This window comes from Poecilia reticulata, linkage group LG11 (assembly GCF_000633615.1).
Source record: "Poecilia reticulata strain Guanapo linkage group LG11, Guppy_female_1.0+MT, whole genome shotgun sequence".
Lineage (NCBI taxonomy): Eukaryota > Metazoa > Chordata > Actinopteri > Cyprinodontiformes > Poeciliidae > Poecilia > Poecilia reticulata.
Window position 1 is genome coordinate 16,357,910 of NC_024341.1, and position 12,827 is coordinate 16,370,736.

The 12,827-nt window shown below is 39.5% G+C and overlaps 1 protein-coding gene across 6 annotated transcripts in view; it reads right to left on the minus strand.

Annotated features, from left to right (window-relative positions):
• Positions 1–1,886: 1,886 nt before the first annotated feature.
• The window catches only part of trps1 (trichorhinophalangeal syndrome I), a 183,355-nt gene continuing 172,414 nt past the window's right edge, over positions 1,887–12,827 (minus strand). For all 6 annotated transcript variants that reach the window (XM_008422123.2, XM_008422121.2, XM_008422120.2 and 3 more), the window contains 2 exons: positions 10,691–10,813; positions 1,887–5,028 (listed from right to left, as the gene is read on the minus strand). In XM_008422123.2, the coding sequence (XP_008420345.1) occupies positions 3,511–5,028; positions 10,691–10,813 (1,641 nt within the window). In that variant the 3' untranslated portion in view covers positions 1,887–3,510. The remainder of the gene's footprint in view (positions 5,029–10,690; positions 10,814–12,827) is intronic.

Below are 12,827 nucleotides of genomic sequence, written 5' to 3' on the forward strand. Positions count from 1 at the left end.
ATATTGCCAAAAATAATGGCAATAAAGTTTGAATGATAAGTTTGCTGAACATCCCCAGACATTGCATATTGGGTAACATTTTTAGTAAAAGTAGATTTAAATGACACAGTTAATGGAGATCATGCGTCTTTCTTTGAAATAAGGACAAAAAGAATAAAAAACAGCCAACTCCTTGACCTACGCTTCAACTACTTCGGTAATTATATTGCACAAACAACCTGCAGCTTTATTTGAGAATCTTATGAGAAATAGATAGCTGGCTTGTCAGTTTAAATTAATCTACGTATAGATTAATGATTAAACAGATCTACTGAATGTAAAGGTTTATTTTTGCAGTTACTGGCAATGTTTTTTATTCTCCACCATAATTGCATCACTTTTTACTTCTCTTCAAAATCGTACATTTCACTGAATATGTTTTATGTTCAATTTCTCAGTTTCAACATGAAATCCAATGTTGGTCCTAATTTCAAACCAGTTTTATTGGAGGCACCGTATCTAGTCGTATTATTATTTATGACATCAATTACACAATATGTAATGCCTCGAATGAAGACCAAAGCACTTGTAGTCTGTTCCTTGAGATGTGTGGCTCATCATTTCTAAAAGGTAGTGTGCATACATGGAAAATAAGCTGACAAGTTTGATAATACAGAACCACAGAGAAGCATGGTTCCTTCTTTGGAGACTAAAAATGAAAAGTTATTGCATGATGCCTAATATCAGTCACGTGTTTATACAAACTCTAGTCTTCTTACACAAAACTCGGATTTTTAAAGGATTGCCACGGGCCAGTAGGAGATTCTCTTGACTGGACGACCTTGAGTAAAAATATTCAAAAATAAATTCAGTACTCTAACCCCATCGCTTGAAAATCTGCAGTCTTAATTTTATGGAACGTATTATAATAATATGCATTGTCAGTTTCAGGCTAAAATACCAGACCTCATCATTTTGTATGATATAATAAATCATACAAAATATTGATTTATTATATTTATTTTCTGAATTATTTATTTGAATCAGCAATGCCAACTGTAAATTTGAGATGAAGGATTTATTAGTTTTATTTTCTGGATTCTTTATTTGATCCTGTGATGCTAATTGTACATTTGAATAGAGGGAGCGAGAAAAAAAGCACAACTACTTTGAGAGCAAGTAAATTATTTGACTTCATAATTTAGACTAAAACACAGCTGACTGACAAAAGGGAGAAGAAGGTGTTGTGATATTTTATACACATGGAGGAAACCCCACACTGTCTTTGCCTGTGGGAACCGTGGGAACAAAACGACACCGTTTTTGAAACTGCGACATTTCGATTCTGTAGCATTCCTTGAAACTAGGAACATGAGAATCATGGAGAAGATCAATGTATCAATGTCTTCAAAAAAATGTATAATTAGCAGGCACCAAGTGGGTATTTTTTTTTCTTTTACATCTTTTGAATAAATATAAAAAATAGTTATTTCCTGATTCTTATCTTGTTCCTCTCTCTCTCTTTGATATCCAGCGAAGGATTCTCTTTTTTGTTTTCTAGCATCTAAGGCAGCGAGGCTGAAGAAGTCTCCATCAGTTTTGACAACAGGTAAGATAACCAACATCTCGTTCAACTGATTGAGGGGTCTCGGAGAAAAAGAAACAAAAAAAAGGGGGGAAAAAATACCTTTGAGAACTTTTTCTTAACTTCAGGATTTAAAATCTAATTATACTTCTTTTCTTATGAAGGTTTTCTGTAATATTTATGGTAAAAAAAATGTAACAGTTTCCATCCATTATAAAGGCAACAGATGTTCCAAAATTATGAAGATGCTATAATGTGCTACGTAAAGGTAACTTAAAAAAACAAAACTGAGCAATAAGACATAAAACACTGTAGGCAAGAATCTCTTAAGACTAGTTTATACAGTTAACCCAAAAAAGTTGATCAGTTTGATAAAAATGTTGGGTTTTGCTCCCTAATTTCTGAAGTCTCTCTAATACACTTAGTAACTTAAACACATGTAGACATTAAGAAAAGTTATAACCGAAAAAATAAAAAATAAAAGAAACACTTTGGCCTATTGCCAAACAAAAAAACAACACGCAATAAAAACATATATAGGAAGAACCAAAGAAAACAAGACACAACATGCTAAAAACACTTATCTCACCAAGCCTTTGATGTGTACAAATGATGTGTCACATGCTGTGATGAAGGCAGGTTGGTGTGCACGTGTGACCCCTGAGGACTAAGAAACTGAGCATTAGCATTCATTGTGTTTACATCATCATTTAGGGACGGAAAACCTTCGATCCTCACACACACACACACACACACACACACTGTAAATGCAGTAAAACAAACGCACATGTGCGCACGCAACCCCCTCCTCTGCTGTACCAGTTTTCGTTCTTGTTAGACGGCTTTTATCAACGTAACAAATCTCATTGAAGACACAAAAACAGGAGAAAAAAAAAGAACTAAAATAGACTAATTTTTATAGTACCATTTCCTTTAAAAAACAAAACATTGTTTTTTTTACCTTTACAAAACGACAAATAAGAAAATGTAGCAAATTGCATTTTCGATTAATGACGCCATCATGGTTCTTCTTCTTATTTCCATTATTATTATTATTCATATCATTAATATAAATGTCAAGCAGGTTAATAAATGGTTGTTCTATTTAGGCAGGCAGCCAGGCACATAGCTAGTATCATGGCACAGTGGAAAGTAAAAAATAAAGTCTTTTAGTTTGTTTTTCATCCAAACAGATGAAGACTTTAGACCAGTTTTAACAGTTTGACCTGGATTCAAGCAGTTTCAAAAAGGGGTTAGGACTAGTTTTCAGCCACCGTGTAGATTTTGCATTGATCCAGGATCAGTTTGAGAAACAGCATGGGATAAAGTGAAGGAAACTGGTCAATTTCGTACCAACTGAACCGCAGATAAGCCCTAGCTGGTTTCAAGCAAACCAGTTTGAAAATACTCAAAACAGAGTGTTTTTTTTTCTTCTTTTTTTTTTGGTTTTTGAGATCCACTTGAGAGGAAAAATAAACATGTTCTGGGCAAAAGCGCAGCAGTTCACACCAGATCTCATCTGGCTGTTCTGAAATAAGAAGGGTAAATGCAGCAGATGAAATCAACGCAGCAAAGTTCAAGTGTTATACTTTGAGTTGTTTTTTTTGTTTTGTTTTTGCTCTTGTTTGATGGCTATGTTAGTCCAGCCTCCGATCCTCCTATGTGAATGCGCGCAGATCGGCTGTTTCTGAAAAGTGATTTCAGCTGGATGCCAGCACCCTGTTGACTCCCTGCCACAAATCTGTCAGGTAAGCCGTAACTCACCGGAGGATTCAGGCCGTTTCTCCCCTTGCCCAGCCGTAGTTCACCTGGGTCCTGCAATATATTTCTCTGAGCCTTTGACAGTGGGAGTGCTTTGTAAGGTACGCCCATTAGGAAATGAGCATACCTTCAGGAACATAGAGCCTAATACTCCAATAACATGTTATTAATGTTTTGCGAGTCATTTAATTTCCATCAGTGAGCCCATCTAGCTTTGCAGATTCTGCCACAGTTGTTATCTCCGGGGATTTCTGATCATCCAACGACGCTTTCCCACATAATTCCTTACTTTTTTCTTGCTCTTTTTCAACTTCTTGCATACTTCCACTGTCTGTATCTTTCTTTTCTTGGCCATCGTGATCTGTACTCATGACTTCATCATCTTCGCTTGTGATCCCTCCATCTTTCGGTGCAGGTGTCTGACTTTGACACTCCGGTGCTGCCATTACATGGAGACTTTTGCCGTCTGGTGTGTGATCCTTCTGTTGCTGCTGCGGCGGCGGCAGCGTTTTGTGTAAGCCCCTCTGTATGTGCGTGGTGAAGTCATAGCGGTCCGCGCATACGTGGAGGCAAAACCCGCACTGGTATGGTTCCTTGTCGCCATGGCAGCTCATGTGCAGGGCGTACATGACCTCGTCCAGGAAGTAGATGCCACAGTGAGTGCAGCGGTTGGCGAGGTCGTCCTGTGTGGCTGCGTCTGCCTTCGAGCAGTTCGACACGATACTCGACTCACGTTTTCCTTCCTCCGCCATCTCTTCGCGCTCCTTCTCACCTTTCCAGTTTCCCATCGAGGTCTCACTTTGGGGCGACTCCTTCCTTTTTCTTTCTGAACCGTTCGACACATACATATTTGCGCTGCTCGTGTCTCGTTGCCTTATCGCGAGATCCAAAGGAGTGTCGTTCTCCGGTGACACAGAAGATAACGTTTGGGCGTGATGAGGAGGCGGAGGAGGGTAGTGAGAAGGGGCTGGGGGAGGCGGCAGAGGGGAGTAAGGGGAAGCACAGTAAGGCACCGTGTAGCTTTGCTGGTGATACTGTACAGGGGTCACCATGGTTCCGAGATGATGGGCGTTATTTCCAATCCCACTGGGGCTACTCAGATTACTGATGCTACCAGGGACCCCAGAGGTGGCTGCCATCTTATACTTGGTCCAAAATCTGAGCCAATCAGATTCAGGTGTCAAATCAGGTGACAGGGTCAATGGAAGAGGTAATGGCAAAAGCGGATATTGATATTTTTCAATTGGCGAACCTGGAGGAGAGTAGCTAGAGGGTTTAGACGGACGCATGTACTTTTCAATTGGGCTTCCCCTCTCTGATCCTCCTCCTTTCCCCACTTCTAGCTTTGACGTTAATCCCCCATCTGTGATGCCCCCGTTGCTCTCGGCCACCATGGCTGGGGTAGGATGCGAGGGAAGGAGGAGGGGAGGCATGCGCCTGTGGATCTCAAGAGTCTGATTGGCTAAGAAGGCTTGAGTGGACCGCGGGGAGCGTGAGCGCGGAGAAGGCTGCTGGCTTTTCACTGACGGGCAGCTCCTGGTGTCCAACTCCTCACCGTTCAGGCGCTCCTCGCTGGTGATTCGCTGCTGTTTTGGGGCCGGGTTCTCGGACGACAAAGTGTCGGGGTTCAAGCGCTTTCGGGTCCGCCGTCGAATGATTTGCTCGCCATTGTTCTGCTTGATGATGTTCAGGGGCCTCGGAGTCTACAAATAAAGAGAGACACACAGGAATATTACTGAGTCCCCCTGCTCTGTCATGCGAGTAATGCTGCTGATTTGACTAATACATGTCAAGTGTACATACACCAGCTATACTTGACTATAATAACATTTAATAAATAACTTATTCAATGATTGAGAGGCTTCTGTGAGTGTCGATGGTGTAATCAAATCAAACTGATCAATCAAGACAGCATATCTTTTTCGTTGTTGAAAATGTCATTAGATGTTAGAAACCTGTAATTTTGTTTTACATAATTCTTTCAGACCAACATAACCACCGCCTCTGAAAGCTGTACTTCTTGCCCTAAACACAAGGGGGCACACTCACATCTTCTGTCATCTCAGTTTGCCCCCAGGACACAAGCTTAACTCTACTTTGAGAAGTGCATCCCACACTCATAAGGGTCAAACTGCAAATTACATTAGTCAAGGCAAATTAAAAAAATACATTTACAAAATACAAATTGAGAAAAGGAGAACATCACAGGCGTGCAGAATTTTGTAGAGTAAAAATTGCACAGTTGCTAAGAATTTAATCAGTTCTTTTTCCAGTAGTCAAAAGCATTTCTGAACACATGCTCCTCCATTTTCTCCTCATAAACTGCTGAAGCTAATCATTGGTGCATACTTAGTTATTTATGACAAAAACTACATCAGTGCAACAAACGTCAAAACCTCAGGTTTATTTAAAATTGACTCTTTATAAACTTTTTAAAAAACATGTGCATTGGCATTCTCGCCCGAATCAAGACCTTGAACAAGTATTTTGTAGTATGAATTTTAGTGCGAATTTTATAAATCTACAGACAGAATTATCTTCTATTTTTTCCCCTCACCAAATAACTCAAACTTAGCCGGATTGGATGGGGAACATTTGCGATCAACAGTACTGGCAAATGCTTTTGGTTGATTTTGGGCCTGAACTTTGACTAGGCAATTCTAACTAATGAACATTCTTTGATCTAAGCCATTGCATTGTAACTCGGACTCTATATTTATGGTTGTTTTCCTGGTGGAAGGTGAATCTCTGAAGATGAAGCTCTCAAGTTTTTTTTTCAGCTTCTAACAAGTTTTCTTGTTAGAAAATAATGTGCTAATTGGCATGTCTACACTGTTTTAACAATTTAACTTACTGAAACTTGCAGAAATCCTGATGTGAAAAGCCCTGGATTTGCAAAAGTCTGTCTCACTCAGTTAGTTCAGGGGGGGGGGGGGGGGCATGTTTGGCTTGTAGTCTAGTTGATCTTGCAATTGTTAAAATAAACAATAACTTCAGTCATAAAAAAATGCAAAGGTCCTCAGTTTAATTTTTCTAGTAAAAAGAAGAATATCTTATTAAGCTGTCCTAGCCAAAAGTCCACAATGCCTTTTTGCATTATTTATTTTTTTACAGTGTACTTCAGCAAAATGCAAAGCGTCTCCACTGTTAACAGAGGAACTGTCCCTCTGAAGATTTTATACACAATTTAGAAGTCTGAATCAATATCCTAAACAAGATTACACCACTGGGAGAAGTGGCAGCCTAAACACTGCCTAAATTATAACACAGACATTTCTCTAATTCTCTATAGTTTTCCTGTTTGTTTTTCTTTCACGAGAGACGTAAACAAGGGGGGGAAGATAAATCACAAGTGGGAAGCGGCAAGTTGAGGAACCACAGGAGAAAGAGGCCAGGAACAAAGAGGAAGAAAGAAGAAAGCGAAGCAAGAGAGAACCGCTTCCAGACTGCGGAGCTGGGATTTGAATCAGCTGACAGTAGAAGCTGACAGAAACAACTAATACTGGAAGACTAATCGATTTGTCGGCGGTCTGATGATGGACGCAGTTTTCCCACAATGCGATGCACAGGGGAAATTACAGACGAATTATTCTATGATGGTGCAAGAACTTGATGGCAACAGAGCTTTGTAAGCGTGACAGGTTATAAAAAAATTAAAGCTGCAGTCTGAGTGACAGGTCTATAAGTCAGTATTTGGTATGACATGGTGGTTCAAACTACTGCAACCAAACAGAATTTCATTACATGGGACCACATAATGACAAGAAAGGATCCGTGATGTTGCCAAATATCACATGACTTTCTTCTTTGCTACCTGCTTCACTCCGAAGCTATTTTTTGCCAATTTGCTGACTTTTTTTGTAAAAGTAAATATACACAATAAACATTTAAGTGTATTTTATTGGGACTTTAGGTGAACAGTCAACACAAACTAGTGCATTATATTGAAGTGGACGATATCTGTAGTCACCCCCCATCTTTACTCTAATCTGCAAACTCAAAAGCAAACAAAAACAAACAAACAAACAAAAACTTAATAACTAACCCAATTAGTAAACAGTCCCACCTCAGTGACTTCATATCAGTATAACTCAAGCAATATGGGACAATCCTGGAACAAATCATGTTAGAGTTTCACTTCCAATGGATCAATAGCCCTAAAGGTAAAACTAGAGGTACAGTTAAATTGTTTAAATGTGTTAAAATGGTGCAGTCAAAGTCCCGATCTAGAATGAATTGATCCTCTGTTGCAAGGCGTGGAAAGTAATGAGCACTGATGATCTCTGTTTAATTTGACCGAGTTTGAGCAATTGTACCCAAGTATGATGAATAAAACCTTCAGCATGTACATGTGCAAAGCTGATAGGGATTTATCCCAAAGAACTTCAGCTACAACTGCAGACAACCTTGGTTCAATCCTCCAATGTATTGACTAAAGGGTCTGAGTACAAGCAAGCCACACTTCTCAGATTTTTATTTTAAAAACTAATTTTTGACATAAAGTTGCCCGCAGAATTACATAAATGCAGGCAAGTCACCTCATATGTTTCAGAAAGGAGGGTTACTTTCTGTAACCAACATATATTGTAAGTCTGAATTATTAACCTCATTGGTAAAGAAAGCTTAGTCATCATAGGAACTGCAGTTAAATTAAAGGGACATTTACATAATAAGGAAAATATTCAGTTCAGTTGTTGAGCTACTAATCCTGTAAATGCGAGATGTTCAAATCAAACAAGGCAGTTGTGATGTTTTGCACTTTCGTATAAATAGAGATAGATGGTATAATACCTAGGCTGACTTACTGCCAGTAGGCATAATTCTTGCTCTATTTATCAGTCCTTCCATCTGTTTCCATCTGTTCTTGAAATGTAGGATTCTGCATTTTCGCTTAATCTCTGCGACAGGCTCCATCTCTCACTCTTCAGTCGCCCCCTGCCCCTTCATTATCCTCGTGCTGCCTTTATCTTTTCCTCCATTTTTTCCCCTCCAACTTTATTTATCTTTCCACTCCTATTCTTACTCATCATTTCTCTCCATCTGCCCGTTTCCCCCTCTTTATTCATAACTCTCCCTTCCCCTCTCGGACTCTCAAGTGTTTTACTAGCTGCTATCCTCTCTAATAATGTGTGTAGAGCGTATAAAACTTTTATTATAGGATATAAAATATGGTTGTCGTGAGGACTGCCAAGAGTGGAGGGAGACGGGACGTGATTGGAGCAGCAGATGAGATGAACGGGTTGAACCAAGGACATCTTTGGGGGTAGGAAAGAGGAAACGATGCGGTAGCTTCTTTCCTCAGTGCCCTCTTCAGTGACTCGTCATCCCACTAACAGGCTTGTAGTATGGTCTACCCACTCATTCATTCATTAACAATGTTTATTTTCTTTATTTCGCTTCAAAGCATTTCCAATGTATTTTTACTGGGGATCCTACATGTAAATATTCTGATCCGAAACTCAACGTTTTCAAAGGAAGGAAGGAAGAAAGGAAGCTTCCTTCTTAGGGAAGAAGAATGAAACAAAGAAAACAGGAAGGACAGTCAGATACAGACAAGGGAATGAGCAAGAAAGGAAGGAGTAGTAGTAGGAACAGATGAAAGGACGCAAAGAAAGAAGTAAAGATGGGAAGAAGGGAGGTAGGCCACACAGATCGACGGAGGATACAAGACAGAGAAGGATACAAGACAAAAAGGCAACCCTTGAAGAGCAAAATAAAAGGAAGGTAAAAAGAAGAGCACAATGAAGGAAGGCAGGAAAGAAGAAAGTAAGGACACAAAGAAGGAGGTTAAGTAAAACATGAAAGAGGGAAAGAGGACAGATTATTTTATCTGATTGGGGATTAAGTTTGAAAAAAAAAAAAAAGATTGTCCAGACTCCTATTTTGTATTCACATATTCTTTCAAAGCCAGAAAATTCTTCAGTTCTAGACTTTTCCAACTCTCTAGAAAGCCTGTTTTAAAGTCAGGGCTACACACATTATAAAGTTTGGGGCCCTGTATAACTCTGATATTATTTGTAAAGTGCATAATTAGGCTGAATACCTTGAGAGGATGTCTGAATAAGCTTGATATCCTCAAGTCAACTAAAAATCAAGCTGGCTCTTTATCTCAGCTGAACTTCATGCGGTCTAATTAAATTTGGGATTTCCATCGACTTTCCCCAGGCTTTGATGGTAAACTCCATCCATTCCATCACATTTCCTACGCCGAGGAACTGGCTCGCTGCGACTGCCGAAAGGCTCCCCAAACTCCCGGCACTCGCCAAATTAACAATACATTTTTTTTTTTTCCCCCTCTGCTACAGTATTACTTTTTCACAGTGAGAGTCAAACAGATACTAAGCATTTAACTGCATTATGCACAATTTCATTTGCATCGCATGCTAATTGGCCACACAGGAAGAATAATAATTAGCGGACAAAGCCACCCTGCGTGCGCACTAAAACACAGCAGTCCATAAAATGGCAATGAACAACCTTTCCTTTATGAGTCTCATATGAGTGGATGGCAGTTCAGCCCTTCAAATTAATTTTCATCACTCAGACAAATTTCCTTTTACTTATTGCAAAAACTTTACTCCCGTATGATTTCCTCATAATATAAACTGTTTAGGAAATTTAATTCGTTGCAGTTATTACTTATCAAACAGGCAGTTTAAGCAATATTAGAGGCGGACAGGGGGACATTACAAAAAATGTATTAGGCAAAATGGTTCTTATGTAATTTTTTTTACACCATAGCAACTAAAGAAAATACTATTTCTCATTACAAATCTACGACAATATTTTGAATATGCAAAGAAATTGACTTCAGAGCTCCGAATTTAAACAAAAACAAAGCATATTTACCAAAATACAGCTCGTTGCTAAATTGAACAAATCATTTGGAGAAATTTTAAGGCTCACATTTAAATTTAATTCTTACATGAAATCTAAAGTATAACATTACTTTGATTTCAATCACATTTTTTTTTACTTTGCCTTACTTTGTGTTTTTCAGTTCTAGTATTTGACTAACATGCTAACATGACTAAGATTACTCTGCACATCAAATGAAGGCCTCAGCTGCCATCATGAACACTGCAGACAACGCAGATCAGTGGATTATTTGCACTTTCTTTCAGACATCTTGTCAATGCTCATAGGGACGGATTGCTGACAGTGAAACGAATAATGACACCCAGAGACAACTCTCTGGGGTTTTGAGGGCGTATTTCTTCACTATTTTCCTCTTAGTGGTCGATGACAAGTTTCATCTAAATATTTAAATTGTTTTCAACTTAAAACGCCATAAACCTTTCGTCTCACATTAGTCTGTCTGTGATAGACTAATCTGCACCCAGAAAGTGTTTGTGTCTGACTTACCGAATGCAGTTTTTGGTATAAACCACATGCGTTGCAGACGTAGCCTCCGTTTGCGTTTTTCCTCCAGAGCGACGTCTTGGTGGTCAGGCAGTTTGCACAGAAAACCCCACTGCCTCTGCGTCGCTGCAAAGAGACAGCATGATGTGCAGCATTAGCAACTTGATGTGAAACTTTCAAATGCGGGCAAACAAATATGGGAAGACATTATAAGTTATAACGAGAATGGAAGCGCAAACGGTGCCGACAATTTTTGCCTAATTTGAAATAATTCCCTTTTAATGGGCATGCCACAGATGACTGAACTGGCAGATGAGTTTATGAGACAGGCAGAGAGAACGACCACCTTGGCTTTGGGGCTGAAGAACGATGAGCTCTCTGTTGCCAATTTGACACAATACTGAACACATTCATCTTTTCCGCAAAAATAAACACAGTCTGAAAAGTTAAATAAGCTCATTCAATGGAATATGTTTGTGTCAAAAAAAAAGAAAAAAGAAGTGAATATGTGCGACTCTTGAGATCCTTCTGGGTTTGCTTCTTTTTTTTTTTTTTTCAAAGTGCTGCTTGCAAGATATGCAAATGAATGACTTAGACTTTCACCTTGCAGCAATAGAAAGTGTCGCCGAGAACTGCAGCGGGCCAATATTTGACTTTTGCTGTATGAGCGTATGCTTCTTCATATACACACCTCTGCAGTTCACGGCGCAGCGGTGCATACAAAAGCAGTGTGTGCAAAGAACGGCGTGAAGTGGTGGCGGTGGAGGGGGTGAAAAGGCCAATTGTTGTGGCAATGTGCTCCATCACAGTAATGAGCCAATCACAACGTTTCTCCATCCCATTAAGCCTCTGGCCCCACTCACCACCTTTATGACCCTGCGAGGACAGCATACCTCATCTTTCTCCTCTGTGACTCAGTTCCTCAGTCTCGCAAACCATTTCCTTCTCTCTTTCGGTTATTAAAATAAAATTTCATCATCGCACATCTCTTGTATTTATTTTCTCCTCTCCTCAGTCTTTCAAATCCTGCTCTCAGCCACGGAGAGATCTGCAACTGTTGTGCCAAAACGACACACAATAAAGTATTGCGTTGAAAGCTAACTTCCAATGGCAAACGATTACAAGCGTTTTTGACGCAATATGGTGGAAAATATGAATCAGGCTGGTCCCCATGAATATACAAGTAAACTGGGCTGTGGTGTGACACAAGCAGATGCAGGTAACCTTCAAGGCAGTAGCAAAGAAAGAGAGTAAATGTTAGCAAAATCAAGTATCTTAATCATTGACAGCATGCAGAATGATTTTTTTTAAGCAACAGCAGACCCAAAAAGAAGTTTTCTTCTTTCCCAAAAACTGTTCCTGCTCTCACTAGTGCTAACGTTTTGTCATATGGTGTTCATGACACAGCTGGGAGTTATGCATGACACAGAAAAAAATCTCAGAACATCCAGATATACTAGTTAAAAACACTGATGAGGGTCTCACTTCAACCAGGCTGTTGGTAATCTCAGAGCAGAGCTGCAGATGGAGCCACTTTGATCACCTCCACTTAACATCTGCTTGGTGCTGCCAGCTAAAAGCATAAGAGCCCAGTAGACGCTGCTCTGTTTGGGTTATTTATTTATTGGAATTTTTTTTACTGCGAGTGTCAAAACCCAATAAACCACTTTATGATACTTTTGGGATCCCACACATGCAAACATGCAGAATTACCCAACCGCTTCAGTCCAAAGTCATGTGCAAAACAAATTTCACCACCTAACATGGGACGTCATCTCTTTTGAAAGTACACAACAATTGGGACCACCCAAATTTGTACACACTACAAGCTGGCAAACGGACAAACAGACATGAAGATAATGGAAGTTTTTTTTTTTTTCTTAAGGATTGTTTTTGGCTCTTCATTCAGAGATGGTGAATTGACAGGAAGATGGGTTATGAAAGAGGAGGGAAAACATGCAGCAAAGGTCAAAGGACCAGAACTTGAAACTGTTACGGCTGGGTCGAGGATTAAGGCCTCAATATATGGCTTTGCGCCACACCCCGCAAATAAAAAAATTATTTAACAAAAAGATAAAACAGCACATTTTAAAATGTCAAATTCTAGGCTTAATGAGGCATTAAAATAGCTATATATATA